The sequence below is a fragment of the Mycteria americana genome, chromosome 17, assembly GCF_035582795.1.
Source record: "Mycteria americana isolate JAX WOST 10 ecotype Jacksonville Zoo and Gardens chromosome 17, USCA_MyAme_1.0, whole genome shotgun sequence".
NCBI lineage: Eukaryota > Metazoa > Chordata > Aves > Ciconiiformes > Ciconiidae > Mycteria > Mycteria americana.
In genome coordinates, this window is record NC_134381.1 from 10,936,986 (window position 1) to 10,959,919 (window position 22,934).

Sequence of the window (22,934 nt, forward strand, 5' to 3'; positions counted from 1 at the left end):
CTGGCCTGTGCGGTAAGAGGAGTCCCTGCTGACTTGAAGGCTATCTCTGGCAGAAACAAAGGGCAGAGAGGGCGAGCCGATAATGAGAGGGTGCTGGAGAGATCACAGTTCACTCCACTGATTTATTCTTTACAATCTTATCACCCTCACCATAGCAAGCTTGAAGCAAACAACCCTCTCCCATGACTGTAATCACCTTTCCCTAGGAGCCCCAGCAGGGGAACTGCATCCAAAACACTCTCACAAGGAGAGGTGAACTTGTACACATCCCACAGGACCACTGGCAGGGGGAACGGGACAACTCATGTCTGACTCCACGGTTACGGACTACCCACAGCTCCCGTTTACTCCATCCTCCCTGTGGAATCCCTGAAATCCCATAACCCTGCCTGAACTACTGAACGAGGCTCAGCTTTTACAGCAAAGAGTAGAAAACCAACAGCATTAACAGTACTAGCAGCAAATCACACATCAGCAAAACTCTCCCTGCCAGTCCTCTGGGCCACGCTGCTCTGGTGAGGATACACAATCCAATGTCTCCCTGACATCAGGCATCGCTGTCCTGGCTATCAACACCCCAGAGATGGAGTCGTACTGGTTAAAGCAGGTAGGAGCCAAAATAGCCAGCGGGCAGTTGGGAGAATTAATAAAAATACATAAGTGTGTTTGGCATTTAACTGCCAAAGAGAGTTAATTCAGGGAGGAGCTTTTGTCTGGCCCTCCCAGTGCTTACTGGGATGTTTAGGCACTCCGATGGTTTTGCAAGCCTGAGGTGGTTTCCCTTCGACCATCTGCACCTACCTGCAACTTGGGTGAGTTTTTTCTCACTGTGACACTTCTGTAAAAGGGGAAATACTCCCTGGGACACTCGGGAGAGCTGTGCCCGGAAAGTGCTGGATGAACGTAAATTATTTGCACCAAAGACATTCCAAAAAGGCAGAGCATGGCTGCCTGCCTGGCCACCTCCTCTGGGAACAGGCATGACTGAGCCCCACGGCAGCACCAGTGCCTGCTGCTGGGCAGCGATCCTGCGCAGGATGTTCTGAGAAACTGCAATGATCCCTGGAGGTGGAAAGGCTCAGTGCCTCCCAGCTGACTGTAGAAACAGCCTTTGCCCTGGGGAGACTGAGAAAATGCTGATCTGCTTGGATCTGACATTTCCAGCAGCGAACCAGAGCAGAGGCAATCCTTAAAGCCCCTGAACAAAACCCTCTGCCTCCTGCAACGCACCATCTCCTGCTTCTGACCTCTCCTTCCCTACTTGTGCTGAATGCAGCACTCCGCTGGGCTAATAAGGCATTGAGATTTGCCACCGGCCACTAAAGGGGCTAAAATGCTAACGATTATCCTCTCAATAAAAGGCTGTTTTTTCAAAAAACCATAAAAGTAGCTTTTTCAGCTTTCAGTTGTTAAGTGCCTCTTTAGTTAGACCAGCTGTTCCTCTCCTCCAAGCTCTCTAGAAACCCTCTTTGGTTAATCCCATCAGCTCCAATGATATCTGCTAATTGCATACTTCTCCGCAAATGAAGACAGTCAACAAGCCATTACAGATTCCTACTGATATTTAATCTTTGAGGCCAGACATCTTTGCTTACCTTTTCAGAAGGGAACTTCAGGAGGTCTAAGCTGTCCATGCTGTTCCTTTGGAGTCTCTTTGGCCTGGCTCCTGCAAAACAACGCACTCTCACATCAGGAGGGTGTCACTCACTGGCAGCACTAATGTCACACAGATAAAATTCAGCCAGGGCAGACCCTCCACTCCTGTTAACTACAAAGTCAAAACGACAAGATGCTGCAGCTGTGCTGTCCTTGAGACTCAAACGTGTTTTTTTCCTCTATTGTTTTGGGTCTTTTTCAAAACACTATCACAGCACAGTCAGCAACAGCTAGGGCTGCGTGAAGCTTTTGCTATCGAACCAGTGGCTAGGCCACACTATGACCCTGATCTCAAATGACGTCTCTGGAACTCAGGAGTTACAAACCCCACTCTAAACAACAAAAGTCAGGGGACTGACATTGAGAAAAATTATAACAAAAATATGTTTTAATAAACGCGTGGATTGGTTGCTTTATCTTCATGTTTTTAACTGAAATAAGGTATCTGGGACGCAGCTTTGAGTTTTTCTCTACAGTCACGAGGGCTGGAAAACTAAGTGAAGGAGCAAATCTATCACAGGCCCAGCCTTAAGGGGAGTAAAACCTTGCCCTGAAGCTGCAAGAGAAATCAGAAAATTTGGCAGTGTTCATTATATTTATTTGAGATCTCATAGAATTCATTTTAATGTAGTATCCTAGTAATAACAGAGCAGATGAAACACAGTTCAGATCCGACTCCTGCTTTCCAAACTCTCTTTACCTCTGTATCTCTCTCCAACCTGCTTCCAGCTTCTATTGCCTTGCTCACCCACACACCCAGGACTTACAAAACAGCCCTGGGATACCTTCACCACGGCTGGCAAAAATTCTGCCCTTTCACCCTCCTGCTCCCCTTCCCTAATCTTTCCTGAAGGTTCAGTTGAGCTGAATTTTGCATCATCCCACACCAGCCACACCAAACAGGGCAGAAATGAAAGCTTTGGACTCAAGGTCCCATGACAACTTCCAAGCTTCAGGGGAAATCCTGGGGGAGGGTGAATGAACGCATGTGAGTTGAAACCCATCCCCATGCTGAGCCCTGAGAACGGAAACCACTGAGCTTTGTGTGGTTCCCGCAACAGCAAACTCACCAAACCTAAAGATTCCCCAGTTTCCCACCACGACCTACCAGCACCGTTGCTTATCTCGCAGCAGCCCCCACAGACCCTGTTCGAACCCAGGGTACCACTGAGCTGCTCGTTGGGCAAACTTAACGAGAGAGAAGGCACAAAATTAATAAACCAATTCAAGACTGACTGTAAGCAGAACATAGCGATTAAATGGAAAAAGCCACCAGGTAGCAGGGATTCCTGCACTAACACACATCCAGCTCAGCCAGGGCTCCAGACGCGACCACGGTTGTATCTAAACTACAGCAACTCCAAAGACGCTGCTGCTTTGAGAAGTCCAACCTCACTCAGCTTCATGAGATACAAAGAGAAGCTCAGATCAGCTGGGACTTCACTAAGGGTCATGCATATATATATTGCGTTTTAGCTATAAATGACCTAAAGTTAATTTCACTGCCCCTCGCTACTTCTTCGCTACCCTGAAGTGATTTACTTTTTGCAGCTGTAAAGACTCAAATCAGCAAAATGTTTCTGCACATTTCTGTCTCGCTACTCCAAAAAGCACATTAGCACCAGCTTCATTTTAAGGTGATTTCATTACCAGGCTTTGAGTTCAGAAGGGCCTGACATCAGGGCTGCAGAAGAGATATTGAGGTGAATATACCGTAAGGCTAGGGAGCAAGGAAAACGTGTAATGACATGTAGTCGCCATTCCAAACTCTACCCCCTTCCGCACTGCAAAGCCAGTTGCTCACTTGGCAGCAGCTCAGTAACAACAGGATTTGATCCCGGAAGGTCAGCGATTGCTGCCGACACTGGCAAGGGTTCAGACACGGGACTGCCCTTCCTTTGGAGCATGCAGGAAAAAAGGACTTTGCTGCCCTCAACAAAGCAGGCAGAACTCTCGATTTTACTGGTTTTATTCCAACCTTTGCTTATGTTTACTAAGATATCTTATCTAAGGTATCTTATGTTTGCCACCATATCTTAAGCACCTCCTGTGAGCAGGATGGGAAAGGCTCGTACTGATGGATACCAATGACACGATATGGTTATTTGGTAGCTGAACACACCTATTATCACAGGCTGCGCATTCAGCCGCAAAGACAGCTCAAATGATCAAGCCCAAGCCCTCTCCCACAATAAAATGGAGACGGCTGTCCACTCTCAGAGGGCAGGCACAGCCCCCCACCCTGCCAGAGAGACCGGTTCGCTCCATACAGGACTCCCCTTCCGTGTGCTAAATGCTGCCCAAGCTTACACTCCTTGAGAGCATCAGCTGGCAGGACCCAGAGCTCTTAAACAAAGCCGAGGTCCTGTACCAACTCAGTAGGAAACCCAAGACACCCCACACCCAGCTCCCATCGCTCCACCACGCTCCCACCAGCAACCTGTGGGCATCAGCAGGGAGGAGGCGGCTGTGCAGGGGCAGGGTGGCTGCCACCGGCCCCAAGTCCTCCCACACTGCCAAATGAGCGAAGGGCTTTTGGCTGCTGCCACGTCGGTCAGGCAGGAGCTCAGCGAGGGGAAGGCAGCGGCGGGTTGTGCCCGGTGGCTCCCAGTTACACGCAATGATGTTCATGGTTCTCAGCTTCCCTCAGAATAACCTACAGTCTTACGTGTGGAGCAGCGAGGTGGGTCTGGAATAACAGACACCTACAAACTCTTAATCAGATGGTATGTTTGGATTTCAAAGCAATGCCCAAGAGGTGAGGCCAGCATCTGGAAGTGAGCGTGCGTCACAGCGGCTTTTAACAGCGACTTCCAGGAAAGCAAGAAAGAAGCAAAGTGTGTCTGATTAGATAAACACACATCATTTCCAACAGCCTAGAGAGTCATTAATTATACACCTCCGTCCTCAGGTGCTTTTGTACATTTGCAATAGCATTAAATCGCTGGCCAGAAACCATTAATCTCTGATCTGAGAAAACTTGCCTTCCCCTTTGTTAATTTAATATACGTAGTCAGCTGAGACTACCCCAGCAATTAGGGCCTGCAGAACAATTTGTCTTTTTCAGTTGTTTTGATGCTGGTGTTCTTCTGTTACCATATGGATTTCACGTTCAGTTGAGCTGAGAGAGGAAGAAGTTAGGAGTTACAAACTCAACTTCAGAGCCATCCAACCCAGCTGTTGGCTTCCAGAAGAAAATACAACCAGTGCCGGGGCCAAACACTGGTCTCACAAAAGCCCACGGTTCTGCCGTCCCCACTCACTGCTAGCTGTCCCGCAGGTGGAGCACGCAGCACCATTAAAACGAGCAGCTAAAAGAATTAAGAGGCTACCTATCAGTCAGGGCTATCGTAAACCAGATCGATACAGGCAGCAATTCCCACCACACTTGCAGGGGCTTCTCCCCTTTACTTCGCAGCAGACAGGCTCGGTAGCCTGTGCATACTCATCTTCCAGGACAGCAGAGAGATTTCCATACTCACAAGCACCCCACGACAGAAGGAGTCCCATTAACTTTCTGTCTCCGACCAGGACATTCCCTCAGATGGCTCCAGATGTAACTTCCAGCCTCCTCCAAGTTAACTTTTCCCAGAAATACCTGCAGCACCGCCTAATACTCAGCAAAAGTTCAACTCTGCCTCTTTCTCCCCAGTGCCGATCAACAGCAGCAGCAGCCGCCGTGGATGCAAAAGATTGAGCAGCTGAAAACCTGGGTCTGTTCCTCTGGAAGGTTTTTTCCTCTCTCTCCAGTATTTATTGGTGTGTTTACCAAGCCTACTGCAGAGTAACGGAAAACCTCAGGGGCATTTCTAAATGCTCTCTCTGTCTTTAAGGTTTACTGAGGTCTCTAACAGAGCAAGTTGAAACCTTCTTGTGAACATCAGCTGAGCAATGCTACTGACTGGCTGTATTCATGCCTTGTTTTCCTGGAGCTCCTCGGATGTTGTTCTTTTCAGTGCTCAGGCTCAGGGTTGTTGTTTCTTTTTTAAATTTTTTTTTTTTTTTTTTTTCCAAAAATCCCCTCCCCCCCCCCATGATCTCAACACCACCATGAACGAAGGGGTTTTGTTTTTTTTTTTTTTCTTTTTTTACATTTTGCTTTTGCAATTTGGTTCCTGAGGCGAGTTATAACGGTTTTCACATTCCTGTATTTTAAAACTCGATGAAGCAGTCACCTCCCTCCCTGGAAGGGAGCAATGAACTCCAGGGAGGGGGAAGTTTACTGCAACAGAGCAGAGGGGAATGCTTGTGTGCTTGCTCACGTGCATACGAGACATCTTTGCTTCCTCCAGCTCCTTCATATCCACCCATCTCACAAATACTCCCTATTCTTCTATCTTTGGGACACTAACCCAACATATCCACGTCAGATGCCCATCTTTTTTTCTGTCTCACATCCCCACCCTGCAGAGATGGCGATAGCCCCTCTACACATCCTCATGCTACCTGTGATGCCGTGGATACAGGAACCTTCATCTACAATCTCTTCTTCATAGCCAGAAGTTTGGTAGTGCATGCTCCCTACTTTCCTTGGGCTTTTTAAGCTGATCAGTGTAGAGCAACGCTGGGCCCTGCGTGTCTGATGGAGAGGCTAAACCAGAGAGCTGACCTGGTGCACGCAGCAAGCACAGCATCTTCCCCCCACGTTCTTCTCCTGTCCCCTTGGTATCTGCCACCAGCTCCACACTGCCTGGAAGGGCAGGATCAGTATGGTCTCCAGAGGGAAGGACTCCATTCCTGTGCCACAGGCAGGCCTTCCAACAGGCAAGTCCTTGGTTTTCAGGGTCCAATTAGAGGAGAAATGCTCACGTAGCAAAAATTCTCTAGCAGTACCTTGCTACAAAGTGAGATGGAGCCACAGAAAACACAAGGAAGTGTTTTATCATAGGACGGTGATGGGATCATCCCATGTAAATCTGCACTAGGACAAAGCTGGGTAGACAGTGTGGGCAGAATTGTGTTCCTCTGTGGACAGTCTCCATATCCAACTGGCGCTCCTGAGATTTCAGAGTTGACAAGATCGAGCAGAACACGTGTAGCAGCGACTCAAGGAGCCCTGCCAGGAGCTCTCATCAAGTTGACACGTGCTTTGATAACTCCTAGGCTCTCCCGCATCTCCAGCAGCTTGGAAAGCTGCCTACTCCATCCCTGTTTGAGACAAAGCAAACCCCCCCTGACGCAGAGCGAGCGACAGTTCTATTTGCAGGCTGGGAACACGCTGTATCCCTCCAGGGTAGCTGTACCAGAGGAAGCAGAATTAAACTTGACAGAGGACTCCACAGAAGACCAACAGTGAAAGGTTGTATGGCCAACATCATTCCCTTCTGCCTCCAGCCCTCCCGGCTGAGCAGCACGCACGGCTCAGCGGCAGCGGTTACCCCACAGAGCACAGGCTTTGCACCACAAAGAACATGACAAATCTTGGCATAAGCACTTGCTGTATTTTCATGAAAAGGTCATTTCTCTGTACCTCTATTAACTGAGATACTGTCTTGTGTGGTGTGTTGGTCCATGGGAAGGACCATCTGCTTACCCCCGCCATCCTTTAGACAAGAAAGGACCAGGGAAATCCAGACAGCTCTGGCCCCTTCTGTGTCTGAGGATACGGCTAGCTGGGCAAAACATTCTTCTCCCTATCAGTTACCCAAGTGCTTTTCTGGCTGCACAGTCCAGGCAAAAGTCAAGAGCAGGTATGGCTTACAACAGAAGGGATAGTACACATGAAAATAATAAAGTCAACTTATAGCTAAGGGCCAGGGAAAGCTGTGGGGAGGTTGTTTTCAGTGCGGTGTCACATCAGACTTCCTCAGGAACGCTTTGGTCCCATGCAAGGCCCTCTATCCTCAGCTCTCCAGTGTCAGAACTGGGAGCCAAAAGGACAGGAATGAAACCTCTTCTGCTGGGAAGATCGGGCTCCAGCATGTTTGCTCTGACGTGCTGTATTCATTGGCACACAGACAGCACACAGCTGAGCAAATATCAGCCTTCCAGACAGATCCTGAGCACTACAAAAACCTTCTCCAGAAAAACAGTTTTGCAGGTTTTTTTTCTCCGTGGCAAAACTGTTCCTTTTAAAAAAAAGTATATACAATATGCGGTAAGGTAATAAAGAGAAGTTACTTTTGAATCAAGATGCTCGTCTGCCTGATGTGGCAGAAGATGCTTTGCGTATGTGTCAGCCGAGTTTTGCATCCTCCAGAACCCAGTCTGACAGCTGAACAACTGGCTGAAAATAACAGCAATATTGCACATCTACACGGCACCCAGGAGCCCCTTGACATTTGGCCGATTGCATTCAGGGTGAGCAGCTAGCACAGAGGCTTCCCAGATGGGGAGAGGGAATGAGGAGACACTCTGGACCACGTTCCAGGAGAGCCTTCACACCCACGTGGAAGAGGTAAGACTTGGAGCAAAAGTCCTCCTTGGAGACAGAGACGGCACAAGGGAGTTACTTTCCCCCAGTGAGGGCAAAACCAGTGTAGCTCAGGAAAGCTGCAAACTTTGAGTACAAGGTGGTCTTACCTCTTGTAGCCTTACAACTATTGCTAATTGCCATGATGTTGGGCACATCTTTGATTCTAGTTTTCCCACACACGTGCAATGGGCATTAGCTTTTCTTTAACTGAGCAAGGCTTATTTGCAAATAAATAAGGAATAAGGCTTATTTGCAAATAAAGTGTTGGCAATTCAGGTCAAAGAATGAAGTATTTTGGTGTGTGTTTGCAGGATCTAGAAAATGCAGAGCAGCCAATCATGCAACACCTAACAGCCAAAATACAAGCCTTGGAGCTTGTGGGAAGCTTGGAGCCATGTTAGAGGCAGCATCTTATAACCGTAACCTCCCCCAGGGCAATGGTCTGCTTAACAGCTTAACAGTTGTGGGGACAGGAGGATTTTCTGGGAGATAGACTCAGCTGGGTGGAGCAGGCTAGGAGGAGGCATGTAACCTCAGGGCTAATTCAAGAACAGCGTGAAAGGCTTGGCAGGGACACCTGCCTTTCTTCTAAGAGCAGGATTTTCTCTGCCAGTATATAGCAGAGTCTCATGACCTCCAATCTTCCATTATCAGCTTGTGTTGAACAAGCAGAGATCAAAAAGAAACTGAGTTTGAGCTAGAAAGTGACACACAGTAATTAACACAGGCAACATCTCCAGCAGCTAGACAAGCCCAATTACAGCAGCTGTGTCCTACAGACTGACTCAGGGAGGGCAAGAGAAAGAGCAACACGCATGTCAGAGCTTTGCAGTGATCAAACACTCACAGTAAAGTCCTCTAAAACAAGGGGCAATGTACTTGATCCCTCCTCCTGGATGCTGTTGTGAATCAGTCACCAGCCTGCAGCAGCCAGGCACTTTCCAGCTACTGGAACGTGGCTGGCCATGCTGGACTTTGAGTTCATGAGCTCTGTCTCTACAAGCTGCCAGGTCTCTCTGCTAAGCAAAGGTCTGTTGTCTGAGTGCTTGTCCCTGCCAGGCTAGGGGCCAGCCTTGCTGCTGAGTGAAGGACTATGGTGCCTGAGGTCAGCCAAGAGATAACGGTGACTCGTGCTGAGGGTCTGGCCTTGCCTTGCTCAGTGAAGTGCCAAAGCAGACCGTGGTCATCCCTACAAAAACCTTTACGAGATAAAAAGTAATTCTAGCTGGGCGAGAAAGAACTTTCTTCTTCTCGGTCCCTTTCTTGCTCTGTGCTGCAAGAAAATACAGTAAGCAGAGGCATCTCGTTCCTAATAGTAATACTGTACTGTTAGACCCAAGATCATCACAACCATAGGCATTTCCTACACATTTGCTACCAAAGGAAACTGCCTGTGAAAGCTCATTCGAGAACCAGACAGCACACACCAGTGCTGGGATGGCTGCAGGAGCCTGGAACAGCAGCCAAAGGGAACTTCAGGCTTCCCAGCTCGGAGCAGGAGTTTGTGTTAAGGAACTGACAATTTCCAAAAAGTTAGCTCTCCCCACAACAAGAGGTCCCTTGATTTAAGAGATGGCTTTGCCAAAAGCCACGTTGTACCTTCTCCGCTACAGGCTTCAAGAACTGGCCTCTTCCTCATCCTCCTTTCCAGCACTGGCACTCTCCCCTGGCATCGAGATAAAACAAGAACCTGAGTTTCATTAGCACAGTATCTTTTCCTCCAGTCCTGGAGCATTTCCTCTTCCGTGAGCTGAGAAGTCTTGCTGTACTTAGGTTGAAGCTGGGAAGGAGGGTCCCGTATAGAGCAAGATGAAAGAAGAACATTAAATACTTCTTAATGCTTTGAGAAGAATATCTTAGAACTTCATAAAGCCAATACTGGGGCAGTCTGAACTGAGTGCTAAATTACTCAGTTTAAATCCAGATGACTCAGAGCTTCATTCCCCCATCGGTGCTGCTGGAATGACTTAACAGCTGTAACAGCAGAGGTAACTCATTACAAAGATAATGAAGAGGCATCCTTTAGAAGTCCTAAATCTTCACCCAAGCAGCCCCCCATGCAAGCAGCACTCCTGCCCTTCCTGCCTTGCTCCCTCAAGCACCACAGCAAGGACCACCACAGACTCAGGTCTTTTCGGACGCCTTCCTGCAGGTGCCTTACTGGGAGGCAGGTGGGAACATTTGCGCTAGCACTCCTCTGAGCTCAGAAGCTAAGGCTGCACTGAGCATCTGTTAGAGCACAATAAAGCAACCAGACCACCTTGCATTCTGCCTTCCGCTGGGCCAAAAGCTACTCTGCTCCAGTCAACAACCTCATCCATCAAAATCCTGCACAAGCAGGTACAATTAACCAGCACAGCCTCAGGCTTTCATTTTCAGAATGAAAAACAGCTGAGCTGCAGCCCATCAGCTCTTGGGAAAATTCAAATAGAGTTGAGAATACTTAATATTAAGCAATTTCAATTGCTGTGCTTACTCAGTCTGACCAGTAAGAACAAGGCAGGTTCCATGCTGAAGCCATTAGCAATGTGATCCCTGTGCTCACTGCTGAGCAGAAGGCAAACGCTACCTAGACACCGAAATCGCAGTCTCAGCGAGCAGGGCTGTCCCACGGGCAGAAGGGCGCTGGTCTCAAAGGGCCACATCTCTCGGCTGTCACCCAGCACAGTCTTTTGCAGAAGGGTTGAGCAAACCATGGAGAAGGAACATCCCCGTCCCTGGGCAGCATCCCAGCCCGAGGTACAGGCTGGCACGGGTTAGCAGCACTGCCTCCTTCCTGCTTTGCTTCAATAGAGGGCTGGTCAATCTAGCATATTTCAGCAGCCCTAAACACTTCTTAGATACTTCAAAGATATTTAAAGCAAGCAAACAAACAAAAAACAAACAAACAGGCTGGGAAACATAAAAGCAGGTTTCTTCTATCCCTGTCTAATTGATCCAAAGGTTCAAAGATTCCTGTGAAGAAGGCAAGCTCAAAACTGCATTGAGGATGCAAAGACCCACATTCAAAGCCACACAGAGCTGATTACTGCTCAGGAAGAAGGGGGTTTCATGCCCACCCAGGCTCAGCTTCCCTCTTCACCACCTGAGAATGCAATCTGAAGCACGGCTGCCTCTCACACAGGGGTGAGCGGTACCCAGCACCGAGGCTCCTGAACACCAACCAAGCAGTCTCGCCTTGTGCCTACCCTTTTTCAGCAGAAGATGTGCAGAGAGAGCGGGGGAAGTCAGGCTCACAGCTGAGTCCTTTCCTGCCCTCAGAGCTCGTTGAGCATGGCTGGGCAGCAGCGTGTGCGTGCTGCAAACAGCACAGAAACCATGCCAGGAACCAGCTTACAATGCTCTGAAAGCATCTACATGCCAACGCCTTCTAGAACACCTGCATCCCTCCCCACCTACACCCAGCTGCCAGGAGAGGTGTTGCTCAGTGTCTCCTAACAGTACCGTTGCCATCAGAGATGACGACCGAGGCTGACGCGCTGCTGAGAACAAATGAAATGCAGCCCAGAGTCAGTTTTCACTTTGGAGAGGCACTGAGGCTGGGCCAGGGCTGCTCTCTGCCTTCTGTCCGGCACCTCCACCCCTTTGGCGGTGGGTGAGCCCCTTCTCTGCGCTCCCCTCCCAGCTGGCAGGCTGCCCCGGCCAGTGCCAGCCTCCAGAGGGGAGAGCTGACATGGAGGAACTGAAAAGGGGAACGCTGCAAGGCAGCACTCCGTTTAGGGCGCACCAGAGACCCGTTACCCACCCAGGGACAGCCCAGGCAGGCACTGCCACCAGGCTCAGCTCCATGCTCCTGATTCACGGCTGCCCACAGAGCACTAGGAACAGCCAACTCCTTGCTGAGCAGATGCTGAAACCTCAGCCCAAGCCCATTGATCTAGAAAAGGGCAGCCAGCGAGGGTGGCAGGGGCACCCACCCCGCATCCAGCAGCGGTGCCGAGGGCAGAGCCGGCTGTTTGCACTGTGGGATGTCTCCCAGCACCAGGCAGCACTTCTTGTTGTTCGTGGTTGTCTTCACCCCTACAAAACAACTCCCTTATAGGCATAGCAAGTTCCCTTACTTCTCTCCAAAGGCAAAAGCCTACCAGTACTCAAGGCTTAACTTGCGGTGTAAGAAAAAGGGCAAGACCAGTTTTCAGGGCCACATTTTTGGGCATTTGGAGAAACGGACACAACCTCTGTTTATTTGCTTCATGTTTTAGCTACTTTCTAGCTTCTTTTGGTTTGTTGCTTTAAGCTCTCTGTGTTTGCATTTCTTGACAAGGTCGTTGCTTTCACAAGACTTTTGCAGCACTGCCCCATTTCCCTGGCCTGCAGCTCTGTCTTCTGACGTCCAATTGCTCTCAGAATATTAATTAAAATCACAAAGAGCTCAGGAAGAGGAGCCAAAACAGCAGAGGAAAACATCAGACACTCCTTCCTCCCCCAGGCCCCCGGCAGAGGGCAATGCCCAAGACTTAGAAGCAAAAGTAACCTGTGAAGGACATCATAGTCTGATGGTCTGGCTCAGGGTTTCTCAGCCAACAGATTTTCCCAGAACTCAAGTTTGCTATGAAACTTTATTCTACCTGCTTGATGAAGTTAATGTGTTTTATAACATGCCTGCCCTATCAGATGATTTTAGCATCCTTATGAATATGCAGACATTTTATAACCTTAAGCAGGGAAAATAATCTGAAGGGAAAAAGACTTGAAAGCTCTCCTCACCATGAGATTTGTTGACATCAAAAGGCACGGCTGGTTCAGAAGTCAACTTGAATCTCAACTCTCTCACCTGCTTCCTATTACAGAAACAGATGTTCCTCTTGCTGTAAATTGCTGCTATTAATAATATAAATAATTATGCTTTTCTAATCATTTAATAGGTGCACAGGAGGGTACCAAAGTTCCTGGCAGCCATTAAATACATCTCCCTTCTTCTCAAGGGCTCAGAGACACGTTGGTGGCCTCTCTTATCCTCCACTGAAGCTCAGAATAAGAGAGCTGAAGCCAGAATAAAAGCTAAGGAGAAATCAAGGGAGCCAGGCCTCCTCTCCACAGGCTGCCGCCCTGCAGACCCATCCTCACTCCGAATCTCCACGTGACAGGGACAGCACCTTTCCCACCCGAGATGCGTGCATCAGAGCCCGCACGTGGCTAAGCACTGCAACGCTCACACTCCCTTCCTTGCTCAAGATGCTGTTGCACAGCCCCAGCTGACTTTTACCTCCCCAGCAGGTTCCCAGGACCTGGTGAGGGGCAGCATCCCCCACGTCCCGCCGACCGGGAAAGCCCTACTCTGCAAGGGAACCTGCCCCGGGCCCTGCGGTCCCTCCCTCCCTCCCCACACTGCAAGCTTCAGTCATTTTCTGTTTTTCCTGCAGAGAACACTTTGTCCTTCTGTTGACAACAGCCTCAGCCTTGGGAACGTGAGCAATGACACCACAGATTAATGAGGTCACTGCAACCTCCAGTGAACACTGCTGCTGACTACGGCTGCTCAGCCCCTCTTTCCCACCCTCCGGCAATCATGCACGCAGACTGGCATGGCGCTCGCTCTGTCAGTTGAGAGAAAAATCACTACTGGCTCCAGATGTTAACACAGCACAGGCACATCTGGATCACTGGAGGGCAGTGAGCAGCCCCTGGGCCACACGCTGGCTCTGCCTTGCCCTGCCTCACCTTCAGAGCTAAGCCCAGTGACTAACCAGGCTTGCCACGTGCCTTAAGCAAAAATCCCAACCCTTCAGTGCCACACGCTCTCCAAGTCTCGTGCTGTGAAAGGCGGTCGGTGGGGCTGTGCCAGGGAGGCAGTGGGGCTGTGTCACCACCCCTGCGGGGAACAGGGACCCACACGCCAGGCTCAGCTCTCCCAGGAGGGGCTCTGCTGGGACCAAGACCCTCCCTGACCCCCAAGGCACACTGTTCTGCCTGCAGTGGGACACCAAGCCAGTCCATAGCAGATTGCATTCAAGCTCAGATTCAATGGGGAGTGTGTTATGAGAGCAGAGACCCTCTTGCTTTATTTTTTTTTTATTATTATTATTTCCAGCTAGGAAAAGGCTGTGCAATCCTGGTTACGCGATACGGTCAGAGCTGCAGAGCCCCTCTCCCAGATAAACCTGGCCTGACTCCTTCCCGCTGCAGCTCTTCCACACAATATACTCACGCATCCAGTCAAATATGTCTCGGCATGCAGTACTCGGGCATGCAGCCCATGCGGTCCTTGGTGCTGTCCTCCTGCACCCCTCCATTCCCCAGCCCAAGGGACCTGGCACCCCATCAGCTCGTTTCCTCCACACTTCACTCCGTCCCAGGACCAGCAGCAACATCAAGGTTAATTTCCTGTTCCCCTTCCAGAGCAAAATAATTTGCCAAAAGGAAGTCCCTAACAAGGTGCCAGGAATGAACAGAAGGCCCTAGCTAATAAGTTTCCCAGCAGTTATAAAGATGGACCTGATGTGCAAAAGGAGACTGGGGCAGCCGTCGTGGCCCACACGGCCTTTGAGGAAACAGCTCCAGTGCAGCTCCTGCTGGGGCACGGCAGGGCACGCTGGCTCCCTCGCCCACAGCTCGACCTCTCAGGGAGAGATTTAGCACTGACGTAGCAGGCTACACCTTCAAGATCAATACAGAGAGCAAACACACGCAGCCAGCCTTTCTCCCTCCCAGAACACCGTGCCTCAAGCTGAGCATCATCTTCTCTACGTCAGTTCTACCAACAGGAAAGAGAACACACTGCCTGAGAAAACACGTTTGCACCTACAAGGTCATACTTAATCAGCCAGCACCTCCCAGGATGCAGTTTCGTCTGTGTGAATTAGTAAGTCTGTCCACAGCAACAGAGCAACCAGCTGGAAGTGCCCCATACCAGGCACCCACAAATGTCTGCAGTGGGCAGTTCCAGGGCAGGCAGACAGTCCCCGAGCCGGGGACACGTCAGGCTGGCAGCGCGCTGTGGCAAGGACTCAGCTGTGCTCTCCTGCTCCCTGGGGAGCGGAGGCAGAACGACCCAGGGCCCAGTGCAGCGAGTAAAGCCATTTTGTCTGCTGTCCCCAAGTCTTGCCACATCTTTGTTTCCAAGCTGGGCATCACTGCAGGTGTTCCAGGGGGAAGACAGCACCCAGCGTGCTGATGCTCACAACCTGCCTTCAGCCCATGCTTGTTCCTTGGGTGCTCATCAGAACGAGAGCAGCCAAAAATCCCTGCCAGTCACCTTTTGAAAGCTTGCTTTATGAGTCAAATCAGTTAAAAGGGCCCTGCAGAGCTTTAAGAGAGACAAAAGCTGATTTGCTGCTTGGCACATGGAATTTCATTCCCAATGCAGATTAATTCCATTAACTCATTCTGTGCCCTTTTTGAGGCAGATCCTTCCCTGCCCTTGCAGCTTATGGAAAGCACAGAGCAAACATACGGCAGTCTCCTTTCTGGTAAAGGCACCTGATAGCCTCATCTTGCTCTGGCATTCATATTTCCTCCCATGTTGCCCACCTGCAAACACCTCCCCTCCTCCCACGCCATACCACATCTTTCACGAGACCTTTCAATGCCAGCAAAAGCCCAGAAACTCACCTTGTGCTTCATAGCCAGAATAGTGATGAGCTGTACCCATGTCCTCATCCCCGGGGCCCAAGCCAAGGGCCAACTTGACTTGGGCCATGTTCACCTGTGCTGTCTGCTCACCGTTCCGGTCCCCGATCTACAGAGTGAAAACCAACAGGGCAGCTGGTTAAAAGGCAACATGCTCTATGCAAACAGCCCCTAGCAAAGGGTTTGCCAGTCCCATATCAAAGCAAACACAGCCAGCCAGAAGAGATCTTGGAGACACTCTGAGAGACCACACAGCTCAGCTTTCAACACCAAAGCAACTCTCCAAAACTATTCCTCAGTGGTAATCTGGGAGAGGGTCCATGTATCCTGTGCTGCATACTGGCTGTACCTCAAAACGCATTTCTGTGGAGTTTGGTACAAGGAACCGAGGGGACACAACTTACCCGCTGCTACAGAAATGGGACAGAGGGAAACATGCACATTTGGTCCATCCTGTAGCCGCATATAGCTTGGCAGAGAGCCCTGAAACTCTCAACCCTCTTCCTCAAGTATTTCCATAGTTACCGAGCACTAGACAGCCACACTACTATCAGCCACGTGGGCAGTGTCACACTCAGGGCTTGGATGTTCTAAAAGTCCTTCTCTCCTGGCTCAGGTCCATACAGCTTTGAGTTGTTCCTAGTGATCCCACCCACACAAGGACTCCAAAATCTTTTGCAGTCCAAATTTTTCCAAATTCCCATCTCTCACCGGCCTGAGGCTGAGGAAGATGATGTTACGTGTTCAGAAACAGATCTTTCCAGTGGCTCCTGCTACTTAAGCTGGGGAGTTATAAGACATGCTGCTGGGCCCTCCTCAAAGTTTAACCAAACAAGAAAATTACTGTGCTTGCACATCACCAGCCAACACAGAGAGGTCACTCAGAATCAGCTTCTAATCTTTAGAGGAACAGCAGCCTCTGTTACAGAGGAAGACCTTGGCTGTTCCCTTGGAGAGGCCTGACCTGCTATTAAATGCCTTGCAACAGCTCTTTTGTGGTCCTTCGAGATAGACTGCAGTGCGAGCCATCCTAGAACAAAATCATAAATCCCCACATTATTTATGACAAAGCCCCAAGCACTAGTAAAGGGAGGCAGATCAAACAGCTTATCATCAGGCATAAATCCCCTGCCAATTACAAGAGATTTGCTGTTGACATCATCTCCAGAGAAATTATTATGTCCTGGTTAGGTCTCACAGTCCTTGATGCTCTGTTCAGTGCTTCCCTGACTTCCACTCATTCCAGATCCTCTCCAAGGCCCTATTAACATCAGAGGAACACACTGGCAGGACAACGATCCTAGGCAGGACATACCACACACACCATAGCAGAGCCCTGGTTTCTGCCCTCAGCTCGGATGTCTCGGTTTCCCAGGAGCCCCCCGCCACACGCAGAGGTGGGAAAGGTACTCCGGAGCAGTGCCTGAGAGCTGGGACAGCTTCCAAGGTTTTTTTAGGTACACATCCTTCACTCCAGCTGTTTCAGAAGAAATTTTTCAGTAACCTCTGATCATCCTGCAGCAGCTTCCAATGTGCTTACCCTGAGCAGATTTCATTTGGATTCAAATGTCACCATCAGATTTATGTCAGGGTAGAAGGGGGAGAGGGTGATGGGAAGTGAGCTAAACGCACCAGTCTGCAAAGCTTTAACTTCACTAGGATTTTCCTGGGCAAAATGCTGGTGCTTGCCACAACAGCACAAGTGGCTCACTTGGTTCCCAAGGCTAAAATAAGACATCAGTTTTTTAACAGAATCACTAGCTGCTAGAAGCTAATGCAGGCTCTCCTCACAAACGGACAGTCTCTGCACTGCTCCATAATTAATGACGTGGGGGAGTTTATTAGCCACCTGCCACAAGTAACCTACTCCTGACATGCCCTGTAATCACAGCCATCGCCCCAGAATGATAACACCACTATGAACCCCCACCCCGTCGGGTTTCCCGTCCACCCCCAGAAGTCACCAGGACCACTACAGCTCCTGTCCTCCCATCGCCCCTCAGCTGCACTGCACGCTGCCGAACTGCCATCTGGTCCTGAGTAATCAGCCCCGCACTGCAACAGTCCTAGCAGACGAAAGCTGGAAAAAGTTAATTTGTCCTAAAACGTACGAGGCCAAAGAACAGTATTTCTTCTGCATGTCTGATAAGTATAATTAGATACATAATTAGGCTGGTATGTCAGCCCTACCCCAAGATTTAACCAACCTAATAGACAGGCAGGAGAACACACAAAGCACTTACATATGGTGATTTCAATTAGTGCTTCAATAGGGCAATTTCTTCATCTGGGGAAGACTAAAGAGGCCACGGCCGATTTCCTCATAACACACTGGAAAGAGCAAACAATGGCATTCTTGCTTTCTGTACTTCTGAGCCATCTAAAAATGCCGTATGTTTTTGCCCCAGGAAAGCTACAGCTAGCTGGGCAAGCACATCTGTGAAAACCAGAGTAGCTGCACACATGAAACCCCAAATGGCGTGGCAGCAGTACAGGGCTAGCTGCAGGCTGTGCTCGTCCAGCGTCAGCAATCGATTGTATTAGGACAATGCTAGAGTCGGCCACCTCACAGCTAGGACCCCCCGCCAGCTCCACTGCGAGGAAACAACTTGTCACACATACACTCTGTTGGAGTGCAAAATATAGCAGGTTTAGAGCACCCAGCCACCAGGTAGGAGCTGGCCTTGTTTTCTCCAGGTACTTAACTTGCCAGCAAATTGGTCAGACCACAGCTAGAATCACAAGGTCCATCTCAGTCAGGATCTCACAGCCTTGTGCTCAGAAAAGGGGGGGTCTTACTAACAGACTGGACACTTGGAGGCATCTGAGTTCCTTCACACCAGCCGGCTGCACAACAGCTTGGCCAGCAGACCAGACAACTAGTCCCCAGGTCCTTTCTCACCCAGGAATATCAGTTAAGAGCAATGTACAGCAAACGTATTAGCTGTAATTAAGGGGAAGGCTACGAGCCTCCCATAAAACGAATATTTTCCAGCCAAGCTCTGCAGTTCCTAAAGACACCATTCAAACAGCACATAGACAAGGGCTTTCCAGAGCCGTCATAGCAAGAGAAGAACTACATTAATATAAGTTATTGGCATAAAATAAAGTCTCTCAACAGGGAGGACTGATTCCCTCTGATCTGAACCAGCTTCTCTTACCTCTTGGGAGATTTCAAGATGTTTCCTTGCAAAGTGCAAAGCTTGTTCATGGCTCCCCAGAGAGACATAGGCATTTCCGAGACTCCAGCAGGCTCTTCCTTCTCCCACCCTGCAAAACAGGAAACTGTCAACCACAGAAATGCTGGGCAAACCCAGCAGCACAGCAGCCCTTTCAGGGCCTCCTTCTCGAGAGCACCGACAGCCAGGCCTCCTGGCTATGCTTTCACCTAAAGGTTCTGCAAAGGAAAATGAAATGCACTGTACATCTTACGCTCTTCTCATGCTGAGGTCAGCAAGGCCAGAGGACAAGCAATAGCCGCAGAAATGGGCCTGCTCCCACAGTGTAACAAGGGCCCAGAATGGCATGGCTTCATTTGTGAGCACCAGCCTGAGAACAGAAGCCAGAGCTCCCGTCCAGCTTCCACCTCGCCCAGCAAGGCTTCCTCTCCAGAGATGCACAATGCACCAAGAGGGCATGTAACATCCAGCCCTTTTGTTCAACAACAGCCCAGAGCTGGATTAACAAGAACATAGCAAGAAGGAAATATTGCGGGCACACAACATTCTCCTGCTAAATACCAGCACTGTGTCTCCCAGGATGCATGCACAAACTGAAGCTGCATGCAACAGCCAAGCAAATATTGACCTGTTTCTACAAGGCCTCCAGGGTGCTGCTTCTTGTTTTCAGAAGCCAGAGAAAGAAGGTGAATACAAAACCTGCCCCGGACAGCCCTCACCCCCAGCCCCAGCCAGACACCGAGGTGTCTCTAGAGCAGATTTCAGCACCTGTTTGCACAAGCAGGCAGAGACTACGGCTCAGCAGAGCCTGCTCAGCTCTGCAAACGAGCAGATGTGGGGGGTGATGGGATAAAAAAAGCACATGGGGGCGCAGGGGGAGGTTCAGCATGACTGCAACTCCCTTTTCAGAGGTTTGGGCGGGTTGATCAGCATTTAAACATTTTTCTTGTCACCCTGTTCAATACCTTCTGCTCATAGGGTGTGTTCCCAGAAATGCGGGAGCCCACAAGCCTGCACCCCCACAGCATGATTCACCCTTGGGTGGGATTATACCTTCTCTGAGCAGATACTGCCCCGACAGTGCCACAGATCTCCCATTTTAATGTCTCTGCTCCATCTAGTGGAGGACACCCAGCTTCCCAAGAGCCATCAGCAGTAACACCGAACAAGGTGGCTGCACAGTCACTTAAGCTGCAAGAAGGCTCCAGGATCACAGAGAAAGCATCTAGGAGAAAGGAACCAACCTCTCTTAAAAATATATATTTAAAAAAAAAAAAAAAGTCAAGCCTCCTAAAGAAGAAGGAATGAGGCCAAGAAGCAAAATATGTCATCGCCACATGCTCTATGTAACATCACTTGTTTCTACATGGAAGTTTCCAGCATCACCTCAGAGCAACAGGACAAAGTGGCATGTATGTATGTATGCCCTAACCACACAGTTTCTAAGGAAGATGCAACTTTTGTGAACTTTAGAGGGGCCATTCTGGGATAAAACAGCAGTAGCCTCATGGCAAAGCACTGAATACAGTGCATTTTCCTGAAGTACCTCGTTAGAAATCTCACTCAGCCCACACAGACAGAGCTTTAAGGGCATAACCTCTGGGTTTGAATGACATGCTAAAGGTGTCAGTCGTGTTACAATTTTTGACAGATGACTGGACTAAAGCCTGGATTATGAGAGATTTCTAAAGGCTTTCAAGAATACATGTCGCTGCTCTGTAGCCCCAGCAGTAGAGAACAGTAAGTAAATAGGGAAGGGCCAGTGCTCTGATCCCATCCAAGCACAAAGGCCATCTCCTGAGGCAGTTCCTTACCTGTCTCCGAGCTCCTGTGCTATCACCAGATGTTTTAGATGATACTCGATTGCTCTTTCATAGTCTTGAAGCAGTGTGTATGTGTTTCCAAGACTGTAGCAAGCCTGGGCTTCTACTGCTTGGTCTTTGAGTTGTCTGGAGAGCTGGAGTGTTTTCCTGCATGGAACATGTGGAAATGAAGAGACCTGGTCACTGCAGGGCACCTCTGCAAGGCAACAGGAAAGTCACTGCTTTGGCGTGCGCTGCATTGAAGCTGATGCCTGTAACACACTGCAGGCTCTCAGGCAGCTGTATTACTCGCCACTGCTGAGCACCACACATGCAATCGGCCTCCAGGTCCCTTGTCACATCCCCCTGAGCCTATGAATACACTGCAGTAGGGCAGGATTTCCAGGGAATATGTGCCCCGAGTCTGCCTTAGCCCCTGGCACTTACTTGTAGTACTCAGCAGAGATGTCAAACCTCCCAAGGAAGATGTGTGCATTGCCCAGGTTGCTGTACGCTCTCCGCTCGGCTGCCTTGTCCCCAAACTCCTTAGCAATAGCAAGGCGCTGCAGCAGACACAGATTAGTGAGTACAGGCTGGCCATTGCCACGTTTCTGTTACACAGCAACTTTTCTGGGAGATTAACTTCTTGGTTTGCAAAGCTCCCACCCAGCAAGGTAGTGGTGCACATGCCTATTGGGGCTGGAGGCAGCAGGAAACCTCTCCCTCTTTTGCAATTCAGGATCAGGAAGGGCCTTTGGAAAAGCGGGAGTAATGTCGCATCCTCCTCTAACTCCTACTCCAGCCTGGTCCGTCCGCACCTCTTTAGCTGAAGTGCAAAAGGAGTTATACACATACTTCAACAGCTGAATAAAGAGGTGAATGGAGAGCTGTAGGTCAGGCTGTGAAGGGATGTGGTTGACCAGCAGGCTAATGTGCAGGAAACAAGGCTGTCACTTTGCGTGGTGCTGCAGCACAGAACGAACATCAACGTGTGTGCACTCCATCTCGCCGTCTGTGCTGCAGCTGCTCCCCAGACCTCTGCCCTTACCCGCACCTCGGTCCTGCCTCTCCTCTCACATGCCCCTGCTCCCCACGCTTCCCCACCTCTCACCCTCCACTTTGCAGCACCTGCTCCTCATCCCAAATACTGCACAGAGTTTTCCTGCTCCTTTTCAAGCCCCTTCTCCCAAAGCACTGCTGGCTGCTGTCCTCCAGCATTTAAAAATCAGCAGAGCTGTGACAGGGCTGACTTTCCAAGGTGCTGAGCACCTTCCACTGCAAGGAAACTGGTAGGTACTCTGAACTAGAAGCTGAATTGCATTTGAATTGGGGCAGGGACTGTGTCACCTCACCCCTCTGTAAAGCTTTACAGAAAGTTATTATGTTCTACAAGCAACATTTATTGCTGATCAACAGCTCTTTCAGCAGCTGAATTAAATTCATGGCTTGCATTTATTAAAATCTAGACCGATACAAATTAAGAGCAGAAAAAGCTTGCTAGGCCAAGCTGCAATTTGCCCTTAGATATCTCCTTTGGTTTCCAAGCCAACAGCACCCTTCCCTCAAACCGCTTGTTAGGTGCTGATGGGGATTGGAGTACGATGTTGCTCAGCATGAGTTAGTACAACAAGGCCAGATCCTGAGGTACAACACAGGAGGGAGAAAAACAGCTGAGGGCAAACACCTCCCTGTACTTCCTGAGCTCTGGTGAGAAGAAAGGCTGCTCCTCAACAGCCAGTCTCAGCTCCTGACCTGAGGAAGAAGGTGCAGCAGTTTCCTACCTCCTTATGGAAGGCTATAGCTTCACTGAAGTTGCCAAGTAAGTACTGGGTGTTGCCGAGGTTGCCATAAGCACGGCCCTGCGCAGCTCTGTCCCCCAGCTCCTTCACCAGGGACAGGTTCCTCCTGAAAGAAGTCAGAGCAGTATGTCTGGTGAGACACAGCCAACACTCTCTGCAGAAGACACCGTGAAGAGTCTTGCACTGCGAAGAGCTAACCCTGGCGAAGGCACGGCCCCTCCCCACCCGCCTGCCCTGGGCATCCCTCAGCAGGTGAAAGTCCTGTGACCTATGCTGGCTGCAGCTCTGGGAGCTCGTGCAGATCCAGTGGTGCAAGTCCCTGCTGCTCTCTCAACCTCAGGCAATCTGCAGCTGTGTACAGGAACTGCACAAGTGCTCACACACCGATGGTCTGACAGGATCCCACATTAAATAAGAAATGGCCAGGGGAGAACCAGGAGCATAGGAGAAAGGAGATTACCTACAGCAGGACAGGGACAAACCTGGGGAGAGGAGCAAGATCCACAGTCCCATG

At 49.8% G+C, this 22,934-nt stretch overlaps 1 protein-coding gene across 1 annotated transcript in view; it reads right to left on the bottom strand.

The window, feature by feature from the left end:
* GPSM1 (G protein signaling modulator 1) overlaps positions 1-22,934 on the bottom strand; it is an 83,500-nt gene that overhangs the window by 29,008 nt on the left and 31,558 nt on the right. The window contains exons 5-10 of the mRNA XM_075519282.1: positions 22,403-22,526; positions 21,069-21,184; positions 20,634-20,789; positions 18,802-18,910; positions 15,623-15,749; positions 1,596-1,666 (exon numbers count right to left, since the gene is read on the bottom strand). Coding sequence (XP_075375397.1) covers positions 1,596-1,666; positions 15,623-15,749; positions 18,802-18,910; positions 20,634-20,789; positions 21,069-21,184; positions 22,403-22,526 — 703 coding nt within the window. The remainder of the gene's footprint in view (positions 1-1,595; positions 1,667-15,622; positions 15,750-18,801; positions 18,911-20,633; positions 20,790-21,068; positions 21,185-22,402; positions 22,527-22,934) is intronic.